This window comes from Frieseomelitta varia, unplaced genomic scaffold, assembly GCF_011392965.1.
Source record: "Frieseomelitta varia isolate USP_RPSP 00005682 unplaced genomic scaffold, Fvar_1.2 scaffold_135, whole genome shotgun sequence".
Lineage (NCBI taxonomy): Eukaryota > Metazoa > Arthropoda > Insecta > Hymenoptera > Apidae > Frieseomelitta > Frieseomelitta varia.
This window is the reverse complement of record NW_025109028.1, coordinates 863532-891450: the sequence shown is the minus strand read 5'-3', so window position 1 is coordinate 891450 and position 27919 is coordinate 863532. Positions and strand designations below refer to the sequence as shown.

Here is a 27919-nt window from a genome sequence, read left to right as displayed (position 1 = left end):
TCAAGTATTTTAGAGCTCCTTACTTCACCAGGTCACTTAATGCTCTCGGTGGATTCAGCCAGACGGCTGAATTGTCTTCCTCGGTGAAACATCCCTACGGTAAAACAAATAAAATTAATGAATTCACTTATTCATAGTGCACACGGTGGCTGTAACGTGTCTTAAAATAAGAGTTGCGTTAAACTTCGAAGTATCGACACAATCAAAGTTTTGTTAGAAAGCGTGTTAGAGAACATTTCAAACAAGGCAGCTTCTTTAAACGAAAGTTCGAATCTTAGTTTTTTAATTTTTTGAACATTGAAGTAGAAAGAATATAATAAAAACAAAAAGAAGTTTGAGTCTATAAAAAGAAGAAAAATATGTAAAATAGGGATTGTAAGAAAAATTGTAAACTCGAGAAAGATAAAAATGTAGGTAATTTCATTTGGAAATATCCTGTTCTAAATATTTCTAAATGCTCTGTACTTTTGCAAGAGTTACATTTATAAAAATTTTATGAGAATTTTTTAATAAAGAATTTCATAAAAATTGAATTACAAAGTTGGCTGGAACGATTCGAATAATCAATTTTCAAGCATGATGTTAACTTTGAGTAATGCTCTTGAAAGAGCAATTAGAGTAATTAGAGCACGACCACTAACGCAATGTCAAAGCTATCGTTTTGACAGTGGTTCTTGGTGCTCGCGAATATCATGTAGCACACGTAAGTGCACCGAAATACCAATAACCGTGCGATGTGACTCAACGTTCAACAGCCTTCGACTGATAACGCAGGAATGCATCCAATCTTTGTCGATATCTCTCTACGTACATATTTACCACGACGATCGTCTGGTTAATTGTTTCCGAAATTTTGTCGCAATTCAGATATGACAATGGGACAAATTCTGCGTAGCAAATGAACAAAATTAGTATTTTAGAATGAACAAAATTAAATCTCAATTAAATATCTATAAATTGTTATATATTGCAATATAATAATTTATCGATCTTCGTAGACAAAAGAAAAAGGAAAAAAATTTCTCCGGAAAGAATCTTTATTTTAAAATTTTAAATTCATTTTACGAACGTTTGATAAGTACTCCGAGGTATCCTAAGTAATTTTTTTCGAATTTTCAAACTTGGAGATGAACGATCCAATTTATGCACGTAACGTGAAAAAATAGGCCTGTCCGCCCATGAATGTTTAAAATCATTCGTCACGGCTGCTTTTGCTCTTGGAAATTCTTCTGCGACCTTTTCGTTCCTAACATTGACTTCAATTACGATCCGCGAATTAATCCGCGAGTGTCAATGTCAATCGTCGTTTGAAAATGACTTTTAAATAGTACTCTCGACCACGTACATGTCTCTGATACTCATCAACTAAATTAAGTCGTTACACGTTCAATGAACATGTATCTAATCACTATTTTATCAACACACGCGTCATGTCTATTTCTTTTTTAATATAAGTATAATTATTGTAACTTCGTTACTGAAACACGTGATATTAACTGATTTGCATTTCACGCGGCCGATTTCTATAACCAGCAATTCTACTGCTTTGATTAAAATTGCCTTCGATGTCTCGATATGGTGAAGTTTATGGCTTTGCCATTGCTGTATCTGTTTAATGATAGATCTTGGAAATTTCGTAAAGTTGCAACAACTGTATCTACTTTAACAAACTTTAAGAATAAATTTGATAACAGAGCGCGTAGATACACGTATGATATCGAGTGATTCTTGGACGAATAACCGTGTTTGTTGAAACAGTTAGGAAACATTTTTAATACAAAGCCAGTAGAAAATACTATTTATGTTATGTTCATCATTTTTTTAAATTTTGCCAACCCTTTGCAATTGCACGAACATTTTATTAGAAAATTTACGTGAAAAAGTTATTTCAAGGAATTTATTATGCAAAAGACTTCGATGAATTTGTTTGACAAGGTAAATTATTTCTTCGAGATAAAAACACTATGAAATTACAAAGGGTTGATGCCTCGATAACTACGTCCTCTTAAGTGAGTTATGTCTTTTCCTTTTTCAGGAATTCGGACGGTCTAGTAACAGGTATGTATTTACATACGTATATCCACATTCGACTAAAATAATCTGCAGACTCGAATACTCATAAAAACTGCTGTAACGAAGAAGATATGCGACGTATGCAAATAATAACTGCTGTCTCGTGATAATCAGCATACGGAAAGCTCGAGCTGTGCTATTAGATCCTTCGAGGTTTGCAAATTCAGTAAAGAGCATAAGTGTGCTACTAACAATGACAGATTGTCGATATTTTAAACTATTTTTTTTTGTTTAACTTCGTAAAAAAATTATATAATAATCTACTTGGCCTCATTTCAAAACACAGAATCTTCGCTTTGACAATCCTGTGAAATTTCTCTAGTTAATTGTAAAAATTCGAAAGCTCTTTAGAAACGTTGAAAAATTTTTTTCGTGACTGAGTCTATCACGATCTTGAAGATAGAAACTTTTTCTTTACAACGACCCCTTAAAACTTGCTGTACAATTTTTGTTCACCATTTTATTCAACTCTAATTATTAAAATTAGAGAACGAAACATTTCAGATTTCTCAGATTTTCTAATATCCAAAATTCAATAAAATGGCGAAACAAAATCGTTTCGAGCAAGTTTGTAAAGGATAGGATTCGATCTTCAAGATCGCGATGGATCCAATCATGAAAAAATATTTTTCAACGCTTTTGGAGACGTTTGAACATCAACAGTGCCTAACATGAATTCCTAGAAAGCCAAGTTGAGAACAGTATCTTTTTATATCGATTTTTTAAAAACTAAAAAAATATTCTTCCCAGAAAGATTCTTATGCAACAGAAAATTCACCTTCGTTTCACATAAGGTTTCCGTATCTCTCGAAGCAACGAACATTTGGCAGTTTCCTTTTATGTGTGTACGAATTACGAACGAATTTCTTCGAGATATCACGAGAACGGTGGACCCATTTTCTCAGGAGGACAGACCACGAACCGAATGTTGAACAAACGAGGAAATTTACCGTTCACCACCGACCGTCGTTACACGATTTTACGATTCACACGTTTGATCACGGTGAAACTTAATCCCATAAAAAGTTAGATTCCAAAGTATTCTGCTTTAAAAAAACTCTCGCCCATTCTTGCCATTCAGCTGTATAAAATAATAAATACAAGGAAAATTTTCTTCCAAATCACGCGAATTTTATCATTTTAATCTTTGTGAATACGAAGACGTTGATACTTTTTTTGGATTTTGTTGATACTTTTTATCAATCGTTTCAACACTACTGTAAATTTGTTGAGCTCTTAAGAGATGAAGATCAAGTTACGATAGTGATAAATATGCTTCGTTTTTTAAGCTTCTACGATATAAATAAATTTGTTAATACGTTTTATGAATATTTCTCAACATTTTTCAGCATTTCTATTGTTTACTTTAGTTAATCTAATTGTTTAATTAATCTTGTTGTTAATTGTTTATTTAATCCTTTTCTTAATTAGCTAATCCATCTATCTATCTAACTAGCTATCCTGTTTAGTTAATCATAGATTGCTGAAATTTGCGATGCATTGGATATTATTTCACATATCACATTCTCTGCAGTGGAAATTGAACTAAATTTCTGAAATTAAATAATTTCGAAACTGTAAATTCCAACAACAATGTTGATCGAATTCTTTCAACGTTAATAAATTTCCCTCGTAATAGAAACAATGTTGTCGACATTAATATGCTTTAATGCCTCTGTTTTAATCAAATTTTAAACTCGAATTACTGAGAGACGAGGCTGAGGTTACGAAGGTGGTAAATCCGCCGACTAAATCGGCCACGGGGTTTTCGGCGAAGCATACGGGAACGTGTGAAAGTGCAATGATGCGCGCACGTCCCGCATACCTGGCCCTCTTCGTTAGCAATTCCACTAAATCGCTAATCGTTCCAGGACTTTGTCCCGCGCCTCCTCCACCGCCGCCGCCACCTCCTGGTCAAGTACCAGCCATGAGGATCAACACCGTCGAGGTAAGTTGCAAGCGAATCTTGCCGATTTTCCTAACACTTTCACAGCGGGCGTCACATATACGTGTGTATACACTTGATTTTGACTGTAATATTATACAAAAATATTAATATACTTAAGTAAATAATATATATTTATTAACTTATGTAAATAATATATACATAAGTTAATAAATATTAATATACATATTAATATACATAATCCAAATAAATGAAAGTATCAAAAATATATGTACATAGGTACACCTGTATCGAAACATTCCAGGTGTAAATATAATTATAATCATTTAAATTATCATTACATATTTAAATATAATATAATATAAATATAATTATATATAATATATATAATATATATAATATAATATATATCATTAAAAATATTATGTATAATAAATTATATAAATATAATTTAAATGATCTTTATCGCCAAAGACGATCTTGGATCTTTTCTTTGTTCCGCGTTTACTCTGCTCCGGTGTTTGTCTTCAATTCACGAACTCGTTTCTCTTTATTCAGGCGTATTTAGAAATAATATGAATACGTGGTAAGAAAGAAGAAGACGAAGGAAATAGCCTCGAGCAAAAGTGAAATATCCTCGATTTTAGAAAAACGAAAAAAAACTTTCGTATTTAAAAATCTCACCTAACACGGGATAACGACGTACATATGTATAACGACCAGGAGTAACTTTCACTAGCCAAGTTTCATCAAGAATTAATAAAATTTTGTGAATTTTACTACGTATGATTATAAATCTGCAAATACACGTATATAAAGAGATATATTTAAATTTACTATAATACACTTTTCAACAATCAATAACGTCACCAATCGTTACAATATTAGCGGAAGCCAGAAATTTTTATTAATTAACTCAAAGAATTCTAGCTAGTTTCAATTATCAGGATCTTACATTTAGAGTGAACCTTCACTAAAATGCCTAAAATGTCATTGATTGTCATTAACGTTAATAATTCCAATCACATTCTCGAGCTTGAACAAAAAAACTTGATTATTAACCACTCGCGGTGGCAACCGATTGCGGACCATAACGAGTGACCAAATACGTACGCAACAACTCGTCGCTTTCTTTTTGAATTCGTCGGTATGTTGTCGCTATCATTTGTTTTGCCCATTTTGTTTTACCTAAATGTACTTGAAGCTGAGAAAATACTATACAATTTTGGAACAAAAAAAGTTCTCGATGCGCGAGGCTTCTGTTTTCCTACAATTAAAAATCGAAAACTGAGCAAAGATATTGAGACAAAACGTTTGAACCGTAGGCACCGACGACGAAAAGACCGCAGATCCCCAGCAACGATGCTTACGAGCCGCCAGCGGCCATTCAGAACGCGATGCTGACCAAGGATAAGAAACCGTTCACGTACACACCGGGAATGGGCGGGAAATTGGACCTGTCTCAGATCCGTAGCCCGCGAATGGCCCGGCGTGTGGCGAAAAACGCGAACGACGAGGGAATCGAGGGTCCGCCGAAGTCGGCGCTCGAACCGAAGCCGACACCGCCGCCGAACACCGGGGCGAGTTTGTTTGTTCAACCCCAAGTAGCAATCCCTGTCTTCCCGACCAATGTTCCGGTTCAACCGACCGTCAACAGGACGCCTGCCAACAAGACGCCACCGACGTCGCCTGCCAACAGGACTCAACCTACCAGTAAGTGTGCTTGACGACAAAAATTTAAACGTGCAACTTGTGGAGAGCGTTTTTCTGTTTCTTTTTTTTCTTTTTCTTTCTTTCTTTCTTTCTTTGGAGACTAAAAAATTTATAGAATATCGATGCAAGTGTAAGAATCATTCTGTCGTGTCGAGAAATTAATTAGCGGACGTAGATACAGGTGTATTAACACCTTGCGCCGGCAACTGGTTCGCGCGGACCATAACGAGTGACCGAACAGCGTAGAATAATTTGTCGCTTCCTTTTTCTTTTGAACTCGTCCGTTCATATCGATATCACTGGATAGAAATTATTAAGAAGTAATAGACTTATCATTTGTTTTGTCCGGGTTACATTTAAATACACTTGAAACTGAGAAAATGTTGCAAATGTTGGGAGAAAAGAATTCTCGACGTGCGTGGCACGTCATTCCAGCGCAAGAGGTTAATGATAAGTGTTCTAGTGACGTACACTTGGTCTGAATTAGAGTTTAGATTGGAGACTGCATGCCTGGTGAATATTTCCCAACAGATTTTCATACGATGTGTTAGACGATTCTCGCGAAAAGTTCAATTTCATGAATCTTCTGAACCCTATCAATCAATACTGACAACATCGTCATCATCGAGTTAAAAATTAAACTGCCAAAAGGAGAGCAGATCTTTGTACAATTTCATATTTCCACGAACACGATTAGAGAAATTTCATTTAGATACTAAATGTTTCATCAACTATCCTACGTGTTTTTGCATTTTCTGTAAATGCGTAAACCATCACGATCCATTTATCAACCAAAGAAATACATCGTTCCAGCACCAGAGAAACAACAGGAATCGCCGAAGCTCGTGAGCAAAGTAGAGGCCAAAGTAACTCCGACGATCACGATTCAACCGAACACGCCCGAGAGTGTCCCGAGCACGCCGACACAAGTGACTCTGGCAAAGGCACCGACACCGTGGCTACAAAACAAGAACAAACCGCAGGAGGAGTTGCCGGAATGGGCGAAACGTTCCAGCGTGACCAGGCAGCAGAGTTCATCCACGTCTTCGCCGGATAGCCCATCGTCGCCGCCGATTTACACGCCGTCCTCGATTCAGCAACAGACGCAGCAGCAACAGCCGCCACAGTGGCAGCAAACGCAGCAGAGGCCGCAGTCTCAGCCACCTCAACAGACTCAGCAGAGACCGCAGCAGATTCAACAGCCTCAACTGTATCAATATCAGCAACAGCAGCAGCCCCAGCAGTTCAATCAACAACAGAAACGTCCGTTCTCTAGTCCTGTAACACAACAGGTGAATGCTCCAGCGCAGCTGCAGGAACGCGTGATACCAATCCGCGTAAGTGTTTACCATATCATCAGGCACAATTGTTGTTCGAAGGTAGTAACTTCACGAGCTGGCTACTGGTAACTTGTTTTCGTTTCAACGATTGGTTGTTGTCAATGAACCAGACGTGAAAGTGTGATGAAGTGATCGAAGACGATTGCGATTGACGTTTGGGTTATCTACGAAGATTTCTGTTATTGGTCGGTTAGAATAGAGAAGCGTTTGAAGGAGGCAGCTTTAATAGTTGAATTGACGTTTATTTGAGAGAACGAGTGGTATAGATTTCACATCTGAGAGTAGAAGAATTTGTTACTGTGAATTCAATAACATATTTTGGATACATGGATATTTTGGATTTGGTTCTTCGATTTGATTTAAATTATTAAATTGGTTCGTTGATTTGATTTAAATTATTAAAAAGCGGAGCTATCTCCTTATTGTCTAACGAAATCCTTAATTCTGAACATGCAGTTGAAAAGTCACCGGAGAAGTATTTGAATCGCGAACAATGGACCAAAATTCATCGATATCGTCGAATTAAAATTATAATTACGTTGTTCGCTGTTGTCAAAATACGTCGTTAGATGCGTTAACTCGCATGATGATTGTATTCAGATCGAGGACAGACCTTCCGTGTTCGACGTGAAACCAGAGCCTGGTCACCATCAGTTCAAGCAACCGAGTCCGCACCACCAACAACGATGGGGACAGCAGCCTCAAAATCAGATCCAGATTCAGAATCAAGCCCAGAACCAGATTCAGAATCAGGTGCCTCAACAATCGTCGGGTGGTGCGTATATCATACCGATCATGATCGAGGGAAGCGACAAGAAGCCAGCTACTGGTGCTGCTACTTCCAACAGCCCGTACTCGCAACCGATCGTCAGGAACAACGTGCCCAACGTTGAGAATCCGAATGTGAAAGTGTAAGTCCGCTTCGGGGAACGTTGCGACTTTTACACCATTTGTGTGGTTGCTCGTACTCGTCGAGAATATTCGTGATTTCAAGTAAATTAATGTTCGAATCGTCATTAGGGTGACGCAGCGTATTATACCTGTGCAAGTGCAGCAGTCGGATTCCGGTCCGGTTCAGTCTCGATCGTTCAGAGTTCTTCAGAAGATCACAGACACCGACTCGTCGAACGACGTGGACACCGAGCAGATGCGTAAACTTCAGTTGTCGGAGGACGACAGGATTCTGATGAGCAAGTTCAAGGAACAAAGTAAAGATCTCTAAGTTTCTGAGTTTGAATCAGCTCTCTTCGCTTCCTCGGTTTGTCATGTGCTCTTTCTTTTTTTTTTTTTTTTATTTGTTTACAGTCGACAACGAATCTTCTCTTCATCACGAGGAAGACCCGAGATATCGCGGTGGAGCCATACCATCTCGCGCTTTCCGTTTCCTGCAGACTATGACGGAATCTGGCGACGCTCCTGCCCCTGTGAACACAAGTACGTTACAAAATCAGTACAAAAACTGAAATAAAACTGACGTTGCGTGGAGAAATCATTGCACGCCTCTAAATTTAAAATAAAAATAGAAAATAAATTAAGTCAATTTAATAAATTGAAATCAATTTAAAACAAAAGATTTGAAATTATTTTGCATACTGGTTATTTGAACGATTCGTATATGTGTAGTATTTAACGCACTGTAGACTAATATGCAAGAAACATACTCTACTTGCGAAACGAATGAGACATATTTTAAAATTGTATGTTACAGCGCAACGGCCACCATCCGCCATAAACAAGAAGCAGAACAGGAATTCGAAGACGTTCGGTAAGTAAATTAGTCAGGTTAAACTTTTCGTCAATTTCAAGCAAGAAAACATTCACGATCAGCGCGAACGTTTGCAGAAGAAACGCAGGCAAATCTACCACCAAGCGAGCAGCAGGTACCAGAACCGAAGAAATACATGGGCAGCGCGATTCCCTCCAGATCGTTCAGGATATTGCAGGCGATGACAGCACCGGAGAGCGTCGGTGAGTATCCGAGCGGCGAAATTTTTATCGCCACGTGTACGATCTCGCCAAATGTAAAAAAAGAAATTTCTCATCTTTCCAAGTGAAAAAAAAAAAAAAAAAAAAGAAAAGAAAGGAAACGCGAATACCCTCATAATTCATGCAGGAACACGCTACTCGTTCATGATGAATTAATCGCAGCAAGCTTCTATTGACCCATTGTACATTAATGTTCAGTGACAAGCGTCTTTACCATTCTAATGGACAATTAAAACACTTGAAGTAACGATTGCGTGCCGTCGCTGGAACATCCCCCGAAAATCCTGTGTTCACAGGAACAACGAAAATTCCTTGGTATCGGTCTTCAGCTCGGCGAAAATCCTCTCGACCCTGTCCGTTCTAGTTTCGTTGAGAATAATTCTCTAAATCTTTCTTTCTTCTATATATTTTTTTCTCTTTTCTTTTCTCTAGAAACTCGTCGCGAATGAAACTCGTGCCGCGAAAGAAATTTGTCACGCAATACCTTATTCCGAACGTTCCAACGTTGTATTTAACGATTGACACGCCGATCTATCGAGCGAACGGTCGAAATTTTGTTTCGTCAAAAGAAAAAAAAAAGAAAAAAAAAAAAAGAGAGAGAAAGTAACTGCTACTGAGATGGTCTTTAAACACGAGTAATTTAAAACGTTTTAACGAATACAAGAGTGCATGGGGTAGGTGATGTTATTCATCTATTTACCATCGATCGTGTAGTAGTACCGTAGTAGTAACAGCAATGCTCCTTGTAACGTCGTAACGATCGTCGTAACGATAAAGCCAATTTTGTCCACGTTGAAATAATAGTCCGTTCCTCTGTTAGAAATTAATACACGACAAACGTATGGACTTGGGTAAATTAACCAACCGGGAATGTTTGCATGTTATCTTATTAATCGATTTCACGCGTGTTTATATAATTCTCGCTGGGATTTTTCATGATACATAATATCTAAACTACAAGTGATCCGAAACTTGCATGCGAACTACGTACTACGATCATTCTGGATCACGATTGATTGGTCGATCAATCCAGTCCAAAATGTCGTACGAGCATGTTCTTCCTAATGGAAAAGTAACTGGAATCGCTTGTGTCCCGTCGAAGATCATCGACGAGCTGCGTTTTGCGTTCACAATTTTCGAACGTTTCCTTTGAACACAGGATCATATGTTTTTTCTTTCTCTCTTTCTCTCTTCCTCTATCTCTCTCTCTCTCTCTCTTTCTCTTTCTATCTATCTATCTTTCTATCACACTTTCGTAGCCGTTTCACTACACTTCGTCGCTTATCCTTGCTCCGTGAAAATCGCTCCGATCTCGCTTTATCCGTCGATTTTTCAGAGCCAGACGGAAAGATCGATCGATCGCAGACATTTATTTCGTTCTCTGACGGCTAACCGTATTAACCGTTTGGGTGAGGAAGAATCGAAAGTAACGGATATTGATGTTAAATTGTTACTCAAAAAGTTTGTATTTTAAAATATTTTATTTGTATCGATACCGCTTTCAACTTCATCCACTCTCACGAGATAATTAAATTATTCAAGTCTTCAAGCATCGAAATTAGAAATGAAACTCACAATTACGACATTCATGCGTTCCAGAAAAAATGAGGGAAGAAAAATCTCGGTCGTCTAAAAAGAAAATCATGCTCCAAACTTCGAAAGCACTGGAGTATGTTAGAGATTTTTTTTTTTAACAAAATTTTCTTACAACAGAATACATCCTTTTTGGCAAACGGATGGAGAGAAGGAAAGCTCTCATTCTTCGGTTATCACGTACAGATTGTACGTACAACATCGCGAATAAACATCTCGTGCAATCGAGATGCGATCCTTATCTAATCTCTCGTAGTTCTATAGATAAGAGAACGTGAAATAAATGTCTATCGCTCGTTCTTCCATCGCCCAGAACGAAGCCCAAAACGCGTGTTAAAGTGTCTAAGAAAGAAGCGGGTGAACGATGAGAAGCAGACAAAAGGCGGAGAAGCAAAATAAACGGCAAAAAAAAAAAAAAAAGGGAGAAACGCAAGACCACACCATACCCCAAATAGGAACAGTTGAACATCTTGTCTGAATGCATTGTGCTGTTTGTTGTAGCCACGCAAGAAAATCGTCAAGCAGATTACCACTGCCAAACAGAGAATAACGTGCCGGGCAATCAGCAGGGTGTCTTCCTCTCTCCCTGTCCGCCTCCATTTTGGACCCCAGACAATGGCTGGTGGGGTTACTATCCTCTTCCGTATCCTGGTGCCGCGAACGACTCCTATCCTTATCATCCCGACAACACCGCCTACGTGTACTTTCCAATTTACAATCATCAACAAAATTACCCAGTACCTTACCCTCAGTACGATCCGACGACCAACGATAAAATGAACGCGTACGCCAGTGTCTATCCACCTTACGTCGCCCCTGCTCCTCCGCAGAGTAACAACAATAACTGTAGCCATAACTGTCAACAAGCCGGTCGTACCGGCGAAAATCCCCTACTAGCAAAAATTCATCCAACGACGAACGTTACAGATATTCCAGATATTCCACAGAATATTCAGGAGCATAACCTAGGAGGAAACAGAGGATACGAAAGTAGAATTATAGGGGAGAGTGACGACGCGAAGGATCAGCCACAGGATCAGCAGTGGGAGAAAGGGAACAGCGTGTCACGTACGGCGAGCAACAGTAGCAAGGACAGCGATTGTACCACCGCGATGAATATCACCGACGAGGAGGAGATACCTGACGAGATCGTCATATCAGAGATAAACGAGGACGATCAGTGTCCGGAGATGCCGGAGACGAAGCATTGCCCGAACGGAAGTCTCAACGTTAACGTTCCGAATTACACTTACATCGACACGAGCGACTCCAGCGACTCCACCGACTCTGAGTCGCAATCCGACAACGAGTCGATCATCGAGTCGTTCAAAAGCGATTCCAACGATTCTTCTACGTCTTCTTCGGACAGCGACGACTCCGATTCTTACTTGGCCTATTCTACGCGGCTGAATGCTCACGGGAGGAGCACGGAGAACGACGACGAGAGGAATTCGTCAGGAAAAGAGTCCTGCAACGAGGAAGAAAATTCCGAGTCGTCTGACAAGAACAACTCCAACTCCGACGACGTCGAAGAACAGGAGCAGGAGTTGGAGAAAACGGAGATCGGCACTTTCCCTCATCAATTGAGCGTGATTTACGAGGACGTCGAACAACCGGAGTCCGAAAGTCCTAGACCTCAAGAGTGTCGAAGCGTCAAAGGTTGGAACGGGACGCCTTTTGAAGCGATCGACGATCCTCCCGACGATTCCGACGCGCCGACGGTCAGCGTCAGCCTGCCATTAAGGTTCAAATTCTCCGTGTCTGAAAACAACGAGGACGTGACCACGGTGATCGTCGGAGACAGCACGATCAAGCCCGAAAGAGGTTATAACAGGGAAGAAAGTAGGAGATCGAAGACTCAGGAGGGTAAGAGTCATTCGGAAAGGACTGCCGAAGTTTCCGCGAATTTTGTAGTTAAAAAGGAGAGTGTCAATGCCAAACGATCAAAGCCGAAGGATCTGTCTAACGAAAGAATCAAGGATGAAACCGTGGAGAGTAAGACGAAAGAGAACGAGGATCCGGTGGTACCTCACGTGAATTTCACTTTGAGAAAGATTCCTACTAGGTTTAGCAAAATCAATTGCGGAGAGACTGTGGAGACAGAGTTCACGATCAGGAGGAAGACGAGCATGAAGAGGGAGGATGACAGGACGAACAAAGTCCACGAAGAACGCGCGAATGTGAAAATTAACGATGATTCAGCGAGCAGAGAGAACAATGGGAGTAATTCCGTTTACGTGGCGAAGGAAATCAGTTCGGAGACGCGCGACTTTAACAGAAACGTTCTGAAGCCGGAAGTGATCGTCTCTGAATGCAAATGGACAGACGAGTCCTCGCAGCGCAACGAAAGACCTCCCGACAAGTTTCAAAACGCGGACACGAAGGTAGAACGAGTGGACGATACGCAAGAGAACAGCGACGATTCGAAGAGAAGCAAGACCGAGGAGGACGCCGAGGAGAAAACAGGGAAAGGGTCGAAGCACCTGCTGAGCGTACAGAATTCTCGGGAAGAGACGGATGACGAGGACAGTGGCGTCACTTCCGACATGAGCCGCATGATCTCCGAGGCAGACACCGACTCGGAATGCACCTCGTCGAAGAACATGAGGAAGTATCAGAGAACTCAGACGCACTCGAGATTGTTCAGGCTTCTGAACGACGACTCGATCCTTCCGGAAGTTGCCGAGAAAAGCAACGAGTCCTCAACGACGAAAGCCTACCTCAGCCTACCTTTGAACAGCAACAATTTCAATTACGACGAGAATTATTGTTCCAATTACTCCAGCGGCGTAACCTCTCCAGAATATTCGCCGATCAGCGAACAATCGTGGAAAAGGCTTCACGACGCGGACAGCACGGCGATACCGGATCAAAATGGCGACGTCTTCCGTCAAGGTCATCCCCTGACGCGATCCCAAGATCGAATTTCCTGCAAAGAGGACCCGTACTACCAAGCGTGGAAAACCTCGCGATCTCCGGCGCAATCGTTGGATCACGATGTCGTGCCATCGTTGGCCTTCAAGGTACTCGAAAGTAGAAGGCCGTTGTGGTCGTACAAGGTGAATGTACTCTGTCCACGGATCAAAAGTACAAAAAGCGTGCCGCAGACGTTGCGAACGAACAAACTGGCCGATTCGACGGTCGATTCATCCTCTTCGAATCCCTTGTCCCTCCAAGTGAACCTAAAAAGCGACCATTGCTGATGGCCCGGGGCAGAATGAGGCCGCGTTTGGCCGCGAGCAACCGGTCCACGGACGAGCCTCGCGCAACTTTTCTCTAGATTCGCAAGACTGGGCTGACTATATGCCCGGGGGGCTACAGGCTACGTGGTTTTTTTTTCTATCGGTACATATCGTTTCCATATATATATTTATATATATATTTATCTACTCGCATTTTCTTCCTGATTTTTTTTTCATTTTCTATATTTTATTTATTTTACTTATTTTCTCTCTCTCTTTCTTTCTCTCTCTCTCTCTCTCTCTTTCTTTCTCTCTCTGTCGTTCTAGTATATCTTTGAACATTTCTTTTTTTTTTTTGTCTTTGTTTCTTCTACTTTTTCTATTTTACTCGTGTCGTTTCGTTCGCGCTGCTCTCCAACTGAGCGCTGATCTTGTACCTAATCGATCTTATTTATTTATTTTTCTTCGTGTCAATTTTTCTTCACTCTGCATAAGGATCGATCCCGTCAGCCGTGACTCGAAGTTTTATTCTTTTTTTTTTATTTTCCTTTTTGTTTGCTCTTTGATCTGAAATTTGTCACTAACCAGCCTCTGATCGAAACGATGTGAGTCTAGTTTTGTGTTACCTCCTGGATCGATATGCCTTTGCTTTTTTTTCTTTTTTTTTTATCGGTTTTCTTGTTTTTCTTGTATTTTTTTGGGGAGCGGCCGTCTTTGTTTCTTTTATAGCCAATGGTATCGATGACCGATAAAGACCGATGATAAATCGTTTTACAGAGATATTCTCACAGTATTTTTTCTTAGAAAGAATATTGAGACACATGTACAAAATTTACTACCCATGTTTCATTTCAGAGTCCAAAATCCCCGAAATGAAGACGATGCAATTTACGTTGATAAACTTCGTAGAGTGTGATTTTGCGTAGGGTTGTTGTCTCACGATTCGTTCCACAATCGAATATGTTATCGATAAAAATATCTTATGCATGCTTGATTACGTGCTCGATCGTATCCTGCAATGTGAATAACGCTAAATCGTGTTTCTGTTATAATAATGATAAATATGCATGTATGCATGCACGATGACTCTGCTCCGTTCTTCAATTTATGCCCTTAATTAGCAGCGCGACGATTAAATCGCGATTTATCGAACCGATACGATTGTTCACATAATACGCTGTTTATAAAATCGGCCAGAATAAGTTATCATTAATTAAAGCCTCGATCGATAATTAATCCGCCGATCGCTAATTGCCACTTATCGAAATAATTCATGTGCTTCGAGCAAACGATATATCAGTGTCATTCGTTGCTCTGATTAACTTTGTATGCTACATGAAATCAGAATTATTGCAATCTTCACTTTTCTAATTATTGCTATTGAATCTTAACTGGTTGTTCAAGATCATTTCACTCATTCTATCATTCATAGTCTTTAACTCTAGTATCGTCGGCTCATAGGTAACTATATTAATCTATATTAAAAGTAAGTAGTTTAATTCAAAATTTTCATGGTTTCCCAGTAACCGCAGTTGAAGATTAACAAAAGAGAAGTGAAAGACTATGTTTCAATGAAATTGAGTAACCAGTAAACTTTGAACGAACTAGAAATCATAGTAAATCATAGAAATTCGACGACGCCGAATCCTTTCTGGATAAAGAGCAATCTCTATTCTCTATAAAAATCGTAGCGCGACAGAGTTCCACGTTTTGACATGCTCGCCGCTATTCGATCCACTATTAGTAGGAGCAATTTTTTGTTTCTTTTATTTTTTTTTTTTTTTTTTTTTTTTTTTTTTTTTTTTTTTTTAGCCAAAGTATGAAACAATCATAGAACGTTAATAACACGGTCTCTCTGAATTTTTAGGTCCAGATGCAACGGATTACTGAGCAAGGACGGGTGCCTCCTTCAGAAACATGGCATTGCTAGTGTGTTTTCTCTCCTCCCTTTTCTTTTTTTACTTTTTATTTTGTTTACGACGATTCGTAGCGATTCGTTTTAACGCGACGACCATCGATACCGCCAGGAGTTCTCCTGACATCTTTTCACGTCACGCCATCGTATTTGTTGCCCCCGTATAGTATTTCGTCTTGTCCCTTCCACTTTCTTTTCTCTTCACTCCTTTTTTTTTCCCTCTACCTTCTAATCCCACGGTGTGTGCATATTGTTAGAACACGATGATCCTTAGGGAGATCGATCGATCGATCATTCGAACGATCGAAGGCTAACGATATCCACTTTTATCGAATCACGCGACTGGTTTCTCTCTGCTACTTGGGAAATTGAGCTGAATCGGCGACTGGTCGCGATGATTCCCTGTTTCGTCATCTTCTCGAGAAAGAAAAGGAATCGATGCGAACGTGCATTCGCACCAATACCGTCATGTTACCTCGATCTTATCATTGTGCTATATTTATGTAAGTTGTGTAAAATAAATTATTTGTAAAGTTCACATTAATCCTCATTTCAGATCAGTCTATTCTCCTCTGCCATTTGCAATCTCCGATCATTTCTCATTTGGATAATGATAAATACACTACGAATAAATGGATAATAATAACTCTTGGATTAGTCTTTTCTAAGCAATGTTTACAAAATTTCTGCTCTGTATACATATGCATATAAAATGTGTTGAAAGTAAATTATCACAGAGTGATATAAGTGCGTTTCGCGTGCATGACGTACGCAATGACAGCCCATAATCCAGCGCCCCAAATGGCCTCGCATAAACGGAGTGCTCGGCTTTCCATGCTACCGATGCTCCAGTGAAAAGGGTAATTTTGGTAGCACACCATGTGGCCAACGTACAGCAACAATCCATTCATACCTATGGACAATAAGAATATTGAAACCATAGAATAGTGGAACATTGAAACCATAACCACATTGCCATAAAGTTTTTTGAGATATTTCGACAATTTCTTATTGTCAACTATCTGTTATTTCGACAATTTCTTATTGTCAACTATCTTAATAATCTAATCTGTTTTGTAATAAAATTATGTCACAATATTCGAAACAATAACTTTTTAATATCCGTCTAATTAACAGGATTTTTAAAAAAAAAAACGTGTTAAAATGATAAAGACTGTGTCAACTACATCTCAAGCATCTTTTCGGTGGCATTAACTTTGTAAACGGGTATTAAATCGCGAAACCTGTTCGGTAATTGCATAATCTCGTGAAAGTCATACCAGGGATTCGGAAAGGTCCACCGTTCCACACCTTGACGACATCCACGAGCAAGTAGCAAGCGGAGAGGAAGGCCAGGGAAAAAGATGTGGTCACAAATACAAATGACAGTGACCTACATATAAAATAATCAATGAATACAATTTTATATGATGTAACTGGCTCGCTGGTGTTCTTCGTCAGAGACGTACCATAATTTCTTATTGACAGGGATCACGTTGGTGAAATGAAGAACGCAACCTATGCAGCCAAGGAACGCAGCCCACGTTAACCATCTGATTACGCGTTCTTTCCAGTCCTTGTAAGTCATCATGATTATGCCAGCGTGCAGGCCAAGAAAAACTTGGAACGCCGTGGTGAGAGTACCTTAATAAGCAAAACATCTTCGATTACAAATTCGATTCTTTAAACATGGTAAAAAAAGTGGCGACCTTAGGATGACATAGAGATATTAGACGCAGATTATTTTAGAACTCTGAGATTTTGTTCCCTTGAAAAGAAAAATTAGAAAGAAATTAAAAATCCTTTCTAACTTTAACTGCAGTAACTGCAAAATGTTGTCACTTTCAAAAGGAAAGTTGAGAAAACAATTGAAAATCTATCGATCGAAATTTGTACAGTACCTAAAATTCCTTCTGGATCGTACGGTCCAGATTTATAAACCGAAGCTGAGTAATACAGATGAGCTTCTGTGAGTACCATTCTGTCGACATAGCCTGCTGCGCCGCCCACGCAGTCAAAGTGCTTCGCATCGTCGTGAAGACCACCAGGCCCAAGGTATCCACTAAGAACAATCGCTTTTGATGTTTCCGTAAAGAGGAAAATCTCGTTCGTTCAATTGCACCTACATACGTGGGACATCCTGGAACGTGCAAACAGAATGTGATGACACAATGAACGGCCACTATCACGAGCATCACGCACCATTGAGGAAGAAGTAGAAGGAAATCTTGCACTTCTCGTAACATTGGAGACTGTGAATGAAAATGAAATGTTTTTTCAGCCGATCTTTTTGAGAAGAAGATACGTACAAAAATCTTTCGCCTATAGATATGTGCACACTTACTTGTATCTTGCTTGATTTCCTCGACATAAAGATAAAGTATAACAGGGCGACAACGAAATAAGTTAGACCAAATCGTTGGAGAACACCGAATATACGAATGGTTTCCAATTGGGGACCGCTGCTCATGGTGTTAAGGGACATTCCAATCAGGAACAAAAGGATACTCCTCTGTCAAATAAAATATAAACAAATTAAAGTTTTAAGTTTCAAGAGATTGGATCATCTTTTAAAGATGATCGAATAATATCTGATCATAAAGCAAATATTATATATAAAATATATACCAATATTTTTATGATTTGTTGATATTAATCATTTGTTTATATAAATTTGATTTATTGTTAATTAAAATATTAATAGTTATATACTTAAAATTTAATATTATGCCTGGAAAAAGAAATAAATTGTAAATTTATTAATAAAGATTTTAAATTCTTTTAATATTATTTTAGTAAAATTTATATGTATATAATATTTTTTCCAATTTTAAGTTTTAACACGTAATTAATACATTATATCAGATCTTTAACTTTCTATACACGACTTTCCACGTTTGAATTCTATTTTTCCTCTGCAATTGTTTCAATGGAAATTAAATTTTGTATTTTCCCCTGCAATTACCTTAATGATTCCATACAATATCGTGCTTTTCGATGCCGTGCGCTTCATCTGACTGGACATCGCTATGGGGATGCACAACCCCATGATCCATGTGAAGCAAGGGAACAACAAATCCCCCGGAAGTAATCCGTTCCAAGTTGCATGACCGAGAGTCTTATAACCGCCCGATCCATTGTTCACGAATATCATCAACAATGTACACGCCCTGCAAGATTAAACGTTTCTCGAATACGACATTTGGATATTTTGGATATAGACTAAAAGAAATATAAATGGAATGAGACGATTTACCCTCGAACCGTATCAATCGCTTTCACTCGACGTTTCGCGGATTGTCTCAGCGTAGTATCATCCCCTCTATTTTTCACATATTTCTCTCTGCATACGTGCCACAACGATTTCAAGCCGGACAGGCCGAACAAAACGAGTATCAGCACTCCAAAAATAACAAAGAGTTCTGGAAAAAAAATTGGCCTTTTCATCAAGAACATCGTTGAACACCATCTTTCCATACTTAATATTTTTTCCAACCGAGATGCTATCGGATGCACTTCAAATAAAAAATTGAATTCGATCCGAGATAATCGTTATCTGTTGCCATTTAATAAACATTTCAAAATTATCGAGCTAATCTGATGTTACGATTGAACTAAGTAAAATCTGCATTAAAAAATTAAACATCGATTTACAAAACTATTCGCTATTCCTTAATTTTAATTTGACAAAGTAGAATCTTGCCTGTATAAGGATAAGTTGGCGGAGTGAGAACCTTCAAATCGCAGCTACGATTTTGCACGGCAAGTTCATACACACCGAATTGTCCCAGGTTCGGTGTTAGCTCGCAGATCACGTCGCTAAAACGAAAAAACATGCAAATCGTAAAAATTCAGTATATCTTTAATTTAACACTATTCAGAATCGTGGTACTCCTTTCAGTACCTGGTATTTTTAGCGGATATAAATTCGCTAGGATCCTCGGCATCCACGATTCTGATGCTCGAGGATCTGACAGTATCGATCGTCACGGAAGAACTCTGATTTACTGCGATCTGTTTCAGCCTAGTGTATGGACACTGCAATGAAACGATTTTCAATGTGGCTAAATTTTTACGAAGAGAAATAAATCTTTGTTAAAGAAGTCGATTAATTTCAAAATTTAAGAATTATCAACTCCATTTATGTCCTCAGTGTCATCAATAAATTATTAGATAACATTATAAGATAACGTAACTTTTATCTCTTGAGTCGAAAAACAATTCCAGCTAACAATAACAATAAGTTCCTCGTCTGTATTATAAAAAATATATTATATATCATTAAGTAAAATATATCGCTGATGTTTATGCCAGTGCAATTTAAAAAATGGGAATGTAGATATTTTTATATATTCTGTATTTTATTTATTTTATACATACTATATTATATATTATACTTTTCGTATATTCTTGTACATATATTCTATTTTTGTACATTTAAATTTTCCATAAAGGCACGAACATCCGCAGTCTAATTATTATAAAAGAAATTTCAACTTCAGAAATCAACGATTCCAATTAACATTCACGATTTCAATTTAAAAAAATGGAGCGTTTTAAGAAAAGAAAAATATCTGTTAAAAAGAATTAAAATTCTTGAAAGATTTGTAAAAAAAAAACGGTACTGTATAGAAACGGGCAAGAATATGCAAAGCGTAAAAAGAGCGTGTCCTTGCGTGACTCACCAGCGCGCAATCTGCGGAAAGCAGGTAAAACCAGACATTCGAATTTTCTGCGCGTAGATTGATGCAAGCCTCGTCGTATCCAAGGATGTATGGATCACAGAACCACTCAGCCGTCGTCTCCATGTCACGCTGCACGCAAAATAAATAACACTTGGGAGGAAAAAATCACGGTACACGCTTCGAAAGTCGCGCGAGGAATCATGACTGACGGTTAAACTTAACACGCATCCTTAATTTAAGAGAAAAGGTTTATCAGACGTTCTATATACGGCGACCGAGAAAGTGGAACGCTAAAAACCGAATTTTTTACCATGCGCTCCTCTGCCTTTTACTGTAGAGCTATAAAAATGATACAGGTGATAAAAGTACAAGTAATATAAGAATGAGAAAATTTGAATGGGAGAGTTCTTTATGAATTATTATAACTTGATACCTGTATATAAAATTGTTATTTTAAAATACTAGTAACAATAATATATTATGATATAATATATAGTATAGTAATAGTAATAATAATATATTTTAAAAATATATATAAAGTTGTTAAAAATAATCAATGCATTATGACTTTCTAGTTAGTTCTGATTGAACAAGTTCTGAGAGTCTCGCGGCTTGTCTAATCTAATCTAATTGGGTCTTTCACCCAATATTGCCATGAAATAATCAAATTCATTAATTGATTTTCATTTAAACGCGTTATCAATCTTTCGATAATATCTTCAAGTACTCTCATAAATGTACCTCGCTTAATTGAAGAACGCAAAAAAAAAAAAGAATTAAAAAATTGAAACACAAAATACCTTCAATATTGTTTTCCGTAATCACAATGTATGCATTACAACTGCAAGGGCCGTAGGAGAGAAAAAAGTCGAGCAATCGTCACGGCACGAGAAAGAACAATTGTTGATGCTCCACGAGATAGTCAATGCAAAGGAGGTGACTAACGTTAACTTGATAATTCACAACGATAATCCCAATTTTAACGGTAAATTACAATACGTATATATCGATGTTTCATCGTTTTCACGATTAAATATTGCGCGGCCGCGGTTTAATCGGCGTAAGCTGGCACGAGAATAGCGCGACAGCTTTTTAATATCGCGCCCGTATGCCGGCAAACACACGGCCGGCTTGACTCGCAGCGAATCACGTGGGTGCATTGACTGACATTTCACCTGGCATTCAAGAGGAATTTTACCTGGCCCCTAACCGAACCATCGCAATCTCTTGCAGTATCGGTCGCCTTGAAACCGACTTTTCATTCGTCAGACTTTAGAATGTGTTTGCCGATCATCGTTCCATCGCTTATGGTCTATTGCTGTAATTCTTCTGTTAGTAACAGATGTTTCATATAACGGGACTCCTTGTAAGTGATTTTATGAAATGATCGACGCAACTGGGTCGCAGTTTTTCGTACTTTCTACGATGAAAGTAATGCGAATCGATTGAAATTTGAATAATTGCCTGAAATGAGACGACAAAGGGGAACTGATTAATTTGGATTATCTGCGCGCAACATAAATTTTTAGTAATTTTAAGCTTCGTTTAACGTAATCGAACGTAGAGTATGGTAAAATGTGAGATATATTATGAAATTGGAAATATGGATATCGACCTTGCTAAATCGATACGCACAATTGAATTACGCATATTTGAATTTTGAAAAAATAAAATCTTAACATGCGATAATCTAATCTCTATTGTTAAAAATATTTATTCACGTTATTACAATTACTGGCAAAAGTTGATCGATAAATTAATGATAAGTTCTAATATACAATACATATTAAATTTTTGTATAAATGTCGATTACTTTAAATGATCTTCTAATCTAGAAAACTTGCTATTTCTAAATCAATGAAAATACACAAACGGCAATGATTGTGATAATTTTAAAATTCCTTTATTTTGAAGCTAATTAAAATATTTTGACACATATATATGTAACATACGTGTGATAATTCAGATAAATAAGTGCCGTTAAACATATAAGAGCTGATTAAATTGTAAAACAAACGTGATATGTGCAGTTCGATGAACTGACTAGCGTAAACGTTTCGAAGTCCACGATTTCAGACATCTTTGGATCATTTACAAAGGTAACAATTAATATTGAAAAACTATCAACTCACAAAGAACTTTTCCTCAAGACGAGTATATTGGTCATCTATCTCCCGTTATCCGTGTACATTACAATTTATAAATAACAACAGGCCATTTGATTAGCTTGTTATAAATTCCTTCTTTTTCATTTTTCTGCCTATATAAAAATTTACAACGCGATGACGTGTATAGTTCCTTGACTGCAGCTCAATCAAACTCATTTCTTATAATTTACCATGGGTGACAATAAATTCATGTATTGCTGCTAATGTATTCCTGTCTTTAGAATTACATTAATTTTACAAATAAAGAATAATGTACGAATAATGTGTCACAACTACTAGGGTCTTTGGTTGTTTACAATATATAGTGCATTTCTTATAGTAACAGAAGGAATGTACCCAGTATAATATTGCATCAATGGAATTTTTAATATTAATAATTCTCTATATAATATTCATAATAATCGTCAACATGATTTAATACTGTGGATTGAATTGCTTCTTTATGCAAAAAAATGAGATGGTTCATATGAATTTTGCAAATACAACTTAGGCCTTATAAACTGGATGTGCTTTCTTGAATATTAAAGTTAATTTTTGCCTTTTTTTTCATGTTTTTCCTTGTCTAAAACAAATGCATGCAATATTAATATTAAATTTTATTAATTTCCTCCTAACATTAATCTTAGCGTACATTATATAATTTATATTCTTTCATTTTCATATAATTTAACGAGTTCTCTAAATTTTCGTTACCTAGATCCTTTTCATGTATAAGCAGTTTTAATATTGTAATAATACGTTTATCAAAATCGTCGACATCATTCATCACCAACGTCGAGCAACTTTCAATGTAATGATTATATTATTATTACCAATAAGCAATACGGCAAGATTCGAAATAGACTATTAACAATCAAATATTATCGGTCTTCATAAACAATTGGAAAGACTTCAAAATCTTCAAAATTAATGTTTGCCACTACACAATACCACTCAGCTGTTTCTCCTTGTTACAATAATGGAACATAAATAATTCTAGAACTAAATAATTCTGACATATATGGAAATTAATTAACACATAATTACACCGATCAGTCTAATGAATTTGAAATTAAAGAGATTAATTAAATTAAATATAACATTTATATCGCATTATGGAATTTGTCATACAGGCCACTATAATCAATCCTGTATTAATTTACAATTTGGAATAAACAGCTTAAATGGTCTATGTAAAAATTCATGATGGATCAAGAAGAATATCATTTACAAATTTTGATGCGAAGATATACAATATGTATTTGCATATGTATTATGCTTGATATTCTTCATTTCATCCAATAGTAACTACACACGTGTAAATACAATATACACCTATCTACAACAAATTCTATTCAATAAAATAGCGGCGCTATGCTCCTTGCAATTCTTGTACCCTCTTGCATGAGGGCATTTCAATATTTTTAGCTTTGGAAAATAATTCTTGATCTCCAAAGTTTCTTGCTTTCCACATCATTGTTTCCCCTGAAGATTAAAGAAATGATATAGCCAAAGTGTAAAAATGTACCCTTTGACTATTAATTATTTCTTTTAAGTCTACTAGTTTAGTTTTATTATTTCCAAGAGCTACAAGTAGTCTGCTCTACTGAGATATTTAACAATCAATTGAGTAAAATACTTACTATAACTTTTCTCTCTAAAACAGGCATGTCTCAAATTATTCAGGTACTCTTCTTCAACAGAAATTTCTAGTCTACGTAAGCTGCCTTGATATTCAGTATGAAAGTTTTCTTTCACATAGTAGGGCACCTTTAATCCTTGAGTTGTTCTTAGTACAGAATATTTTCTGCGCACAAATTTAAAATGTGCATATAATCGTGTTTGTACAAGTCAATCGCTCTCGTTTAAAATGTAAAAGATACCAGAGATAAAATCCCACAAAATAAAGCATAAATAATGAAATTAAAACATACCATAAAATTATTAATTAAAACTAATTTATTCGGTATTGCTTGTTATAAATATTTGTCATAAATTATAAATACACTTACGCGTTAGAATGCAAGCTATATACAGGATCTGATATAAAGAAACTGCTCATCATAGTTAACAATATTAATAATAGCACAGGCAACATTTGAAGGAATGTGGTATATCCATTTGCTTGCTAAAAATCATAATATTTATTAAAACAAAGATGATTTAATTGAAAAAAAATTATACTTAAATTAGTATTTTTTAGTATATTAATAATTTTTTCCTCGATACCTGAGAGTGAGCATGTTGAGCTTGTGCGTCCTGTTGTCTTGCCCACCTTCCAGAGCGTCTCATATAAAACTCTTGCTGTGGGAATCCACCTCCAAAGAACATACTAAATAATTCTTCTGCTGTTATATCAGCTACAAAAAATTAATTAATCAGTATGTCTTAATAAACATATACTGACAGTATAAGGCAATTGTAACACAAAAATAAATATATTATAGTAATACTTTCAAATCCTCTTGTATAATTATAATGTGAATGATTTTGATGAGCTTGAGCACTTTGCATTCTTTCTTCCTCAGAACCATACATGTCATACTGCTTTCTTTTCTCCACATCAGTGAGTATAGCAACAGCATTTCCAATGGCTGATACAATATAAATTATACGTTGCAATACATAGATCATAATAAAAAATTTATTACAGATATATCTTAATTAACATTTACCTTTAAAAGCTTCAGCAGCACCTGGTGCTTTATTTTTATCTGGATGTAACTGAAGCGCTAATTTTTTATATGCCTTTTTAATATCACTGTCAGTTGCATCTTTGTTTACACCCAAAATTTCATAATAATCTTTGCATTTCTTAATTCTACAAATAAATGAATTACAACAACATTAATGATAACAAAAAATGTTACATTACAATAGACTGAAAATAAAAAACAGCTTCATTTTAATATTTTAATTTATTTGTTAAAGTGATTTTTAAGATTTTATTCAATATAAGTACCTTTTAATATGTTCAAGTTGCTCCTTTGTATAATCATTACAAGCTTGAGTATGTGTAGTTTCTTTAGGTGTGGTTTGACGCTTTCTAACTGTGGGTTCAGATTCAGGCTTTTGATTTTGTTTTGACATCATTGTCACTTTTGCTAACACATCTGTAAATATATAACAAATTGCAAGAAAATATTCTCTGTTTCATATAGTCATACAAATTTCATTTAAGTTTTTAATTTTCTGTTTATTCACATACTTTATTTTTGTTTTTATCAAAACTCAAACACGTGTAAAAATCAATGATCAAAATGAATGCATATGAAAAATTTTACTTTCGTGTAGCCATAGAAATTATACTTCTTAAACAATTCAATATAAACATGAAAATAATGTGTAAAAGAAGAATTACATTTTTTTCTGTAACTTAGATCTTAAAAATCAAGAATACAACAGGAACGTCTTCCAAAATGATAATATCAACAACTTGAAAGTTAGATGTAAGGAAAGTAAAGTAGGAGCCAGAATTAATCATAGTATTTTATAGAAGCTGACGTGGAGTTTTTCCCCTCTTACCTTCTGCTTTTTTCGTAGGATAAAGTTTTTGTGCTTTACGTACAAACTTCTCCGCTTCCTCGTACCTTTTCTCCCGCAAATATCGTTCAGCAAGTTCCATACATCGTTCGGCCTCATCCTTATTACTATCCATGATTTTTCTCAAAGATCGAATTGAATTTTATCTTAAACACAATGACAGAGCAGAATAATAAATAAATTTAATCACACTAATTCTCCGCCATAGCAACTTAATAGGTTGCGTCATGAACACACTACGAAGTAGAGCTTTCTACTACGTGTCGTGTAAGCGACGACACGTACCACAAGCGCTACTTATAACTTACGAAAACTCTAATTACTATTTATATTCACGCACTTGAGTGATTTAATTCTGTAAACAACCAATCAGAACTGCCACTAAGTAACTAAAATTTGTATAATGGAAAAGAATTTTGTTATCAATAACACAAAACGACTTATTAAAAGAAATAATATAAAAACACATTCAATATTGTTTTTTTGGGGCTCTAATATTACATTTTTATGAATTGCATAATTGTTTTTTATATAATAAAAAGTAATTGTTTTATGATGATTAATTTTTTATTTGCATAAAAAACAATAATAAGAATTTATGAAAGAAAGAAATTCTGACTGTATATATTAGGTTAAAACATTACCGTCAAAGTAGCATCTCTAGTTTCTTTTCAATCAATGTGTTTTCACAAAACAATATCTGAAATTTATTTACTGTAAATTAATATTGTACAGTAAAATATTAATTGAACATTATTGTTGGATGTACGTATAATTAAACTAATTTAAATTAACTGTAAGTAATACTTTTAATTTATTAAAATGACATTTATTTATGTTGGATATTTTAACTGCAAGGTTATCTTAACTTAATTTGAATTTATATTATTAATAAATTAATGTTAAATACTTAAATAATTAATTCTTAATTTTATATATATTTTCTAATTTTTATAGAAAATGTTGAGCATAAGACAGTATGCACAACGATTTATATCAAACAAAATATTTAACACAAATAACTCAAATTATTTACCTAGTATACAACAAAGATCATTCAATTGGTTTAAAGAAGACGACGAAAATGATAGTAAAGGATTTCTTAAATATAATAAAACTATTTTTCCTCCACAAAAGCCAGGTGAACCAAAAAGACCAGGTGTAAGTTTATTTTGTATTGTAAAACAACTGTACCTTTTTAATTAAAGTATAATTATTCATTGTATTTAAATATTTCACAGTACGTTTGTCACGTAAAAAAGAACATAAAATATAGTCCGTTAAAAATGTGGTATGTCGCTTGTTTTATTCGAGGTATGAGTGTAGATGAAGCTGTTAAACAATTGAGCTTTTTAAAAAAGAAAGGTGCAGCAATAGCAAAAGATACTATTTTAGAGGCACAACGCATGGCTGTAGAGGAACATAATATTGAATTCAAAAGTAATTTGTGGGTTGGTAAGTACATTAACTATAAAATATTTTCAACACTTATATTACAATAATAAGATTTTTTATTGTATTTTCTAGCTGAATCTTTTGCAACAAAGGCTTTGGTATATAAAGGAATACGACGTCATGCTAGAGGAAGATATGGAATAATACATTATAGATATTGTCATTATTTTGTACGTCTAGAAGAAGGAAAACCACCAAAACATTATTATCAGCCTGCGCCCAAAACTGGCGAAGAATGGTTGCAAGAATGGATGGAACAAATGCGTAACCGCAAAATATATAATTCACTATAATATATTCACAATTATATCTAAATAAATAATTATTCACTGTTATACGAATTATTACAAATTATTACTTTAATCAAGATTCAGAATAGGT

The 27919-nt window shown here is 36.3% G+C and overlaps 4 protein-coding genes across 8 annotated transcripts; 2 read left to right on the top strand and 2 right to left on the bottom strand.

Moving 5' to 3' along the window:
* Positions 1–24: 24 nt before the first annotated feature.
* On the top strand, positions 25–16252 carry LOC122531069 (protein piccolo-like). Its single transcript, XM_043658648.1, has 12 exons — positions 25–83; positions 2036–2058; positions 3945–4021; positions 5305–5692; positions 6506–7029; positions 7633–7943; positions 8053–8240; positions 8338–8466; positions 8741–8797; positions 8875–9000; positions 11113–13670; positions 15661–16252. Exons 1-12 carry the CDS (start codon positions 40–42, stop codon positions 15721–15723), a joined length of 4488 nt encoding a protein of 1495 aa, XP_043514583.1. The 5' UTR covers positions 25–39; the 3' UTR covers positions 15724–16252.
* On the bottom strand, positions 15762–21575 carry LOC122530843 (heparan-alpha-glucosaminide N-acetyltransferase-like). Of its 3 annotated transcripts, XM_043658196.1 has the most exons (13): positions 21194–21575; positions 20394–20522; positions 19613–19746; positions 19412–19527; positions 18965–19130; positions 18674–18878; positions 18053–18220; positions 17839–17960; positions 17610–17770; positions 17178–17352; positions 16989–17101; positions 16408–16621; positions 15762–16330 (listed from the first exon to the last, which is right to left on the bottom strand). In XM_043658196.1, exons 2-12 carry the CDS (start codon positions 20514–20516, stop codon positions 16440–16442), a joined length of 1665 nt encoding a protein of 554 aa, XP_043514131.1. In that variant the 5' UTR covers positions 20517–20522; positions 21194–21575; the 3' UTR covers positions 15762–16330; positions 16408–16439. The 3 variants fall into 3 exon arrangements, with proteins under 3 accessions (XP_043514131.1, XP_043514120.1, XP_043514138.1); XM_043658185.1 differs by lacking the exon at positions 15762–16330 and having other exon boundaries at positions 16363–16621; XM_043658203.1 differs by lacking the exons at positions 15762–16330; positions 19613–19746 and having other exon boundaries at positions 16363–16621.
* A 145-nt stretch (positions 21576–21720) lies between these two features.
* On the top strand, positions 21721–27873 carry LOC122531022 (39S ribosomal protein L22, mitochondrial). Of its 3 annotated transcripts, none has more exons than XM_043658561.1 (4): positions 21721–21759; positions 27041–27244; positions 27325–27538; positions 27611–27873. In XM_043658561.1, exons 1-4 carry the CDS (start codon positions 21736–21738, stop codon positions 27829–27831), a joined length of 663 nt encoding a protein of 220 aa, XP_043514496.1. In that variant the 5' UTR covers positions 21721–21735; the 3' UTR covers positions 27832–27873. The 3 variants fall into 3 exon arrangements, with proteins under 3 accessions (XP_043514496.1, XP_043514502.1, XP_043514510.1); XM_043658567.1 differs by lacking the exon at positions 21721–21759 and adding an exon at positions 26694–26879; XM_043658575.1 differs by lacking the exon at positions 21721–21759 and adding an exon at positions 26706–26848.
* On the bottom strand, positions 22275–26376 carry LOC122530964 (dnaJ homolog subfamily B member 12). The gene is made up of 8 exons (XM_043658415.1): positions 26066–26376; positions 25503–25653; positions 25216–25361; positions 24994–25134; positions 24770–24900; positions 24553–24668; positions 24184–24347; positions 22275–24025 (listed from the first exon to the last, which is right to left on the bottom strand). Exons 1-8 carry the CDS (start codon positions 26196–26198, stop codon positions 23913–23915), a joined length of 1095 nt encoding a protein of 364 aa, XP_043514350.1. The 5' UTR covers positions 26199–26376; the 3' UTR covers positions 22275–23912.
* Positions 27874–27919: the final 46 nt, after the last annotated feature.

What these genes read in the sequence shown, in the direction of transcription:
- LOC122531069 (XM_043658648.1), top strand. Translation starts at nt 40, where the DNA reads ATGCTCTCGGTGGATTCAGCCAGACGGCTGAATTGTCTTCCTCG. An exon ending in TGAGGATCAACACCGTCGAG is followed by an intron (nt 4,022 to 5,304) that starts GTAAGTTGCAAG and finishes TTTGAACCGTAG; the next exon opens with GCACCGACGACGAAAAGACC. An exon ending in CAGGAATTCGAAGACGTTCG is followed by an intron (nt 8,798 to 8,874) that starts GTAAGTAAATTA and finishes GAACGTTTGCAG; the next exon opens with AAGAAACGCAGGCAAATCTA.
- LOC122530843 (XM_043658196.1), bottom strand. Translation starts at nt 20,516, where the DNA reads ATGGAGACGACGGCTGAGTGGTTCTGTGATCCATACATCCTTGGATAC. An exon ending in GCCAACTTATCCTTATACAG is followed by an intron (nt 19,131 to 19,411) that starts GCAAGATTCTAC and finishes TTTTTTTTCCAG; the next exon opens with AACTCTTTGTTATTTTTGGA. An exon ending in CGATCCAGAAGGAATTTTAG is followed by an intron (nt 17,353 to 17,609) that starts GTACTGTACAAA and finishes TTGCTTATTAAG; the next exon opens with GTACTCTCACCACGGCGTTC.
- LOC122531022 (XM_043658561.1), top strand. Translation starts at nt 21,736, where the DNA reads ATGTTTCATATAACGGGACTCCTT. An exon ending in GTGAACCAAAAAGACCAGGT is followed by an intron (nt 27,245 to 27,324) that starts GTAAGTTTATTT and finishes AATATTTCACAG; the next exon opens with TACGTTTGTCACGTAAAAAA. An exon ending in CAAAAGTAATTTGTGGGTTG is followed by an intron (nt 27,539 to 27,610) that starts GTAAGTACATTA and finishes TGTATTTTCTAG; the next exon opens with CTGAATCTTTTGCAACAAAG.
- LOC122530964 (XM_043658415.1), bottom strand. Translation starts at nt 26,198, where the DNA reads ATGGATAGTAATAAGGATGAGGCCGAACGATGTATGGAACTTGCTGAA. An exon ending in TTATACAAGAGGATTTGAAA is followed by an intron (nt 24,901 to 24,993) that starts GTATTACTATAA and finishes AATTTTTTGTAG; the next exon opens with CTGATATAACAGCAGAAGAA. An exon ending in TTTTAGAGAGAAAAGTTATA is followed by an intron (nt 24,026 to 24,183) that starts GTAAGTATTTTA and finishes TTTAATCTTCAG; the next exon opens with GGGAAACAATGATGTGGAAA.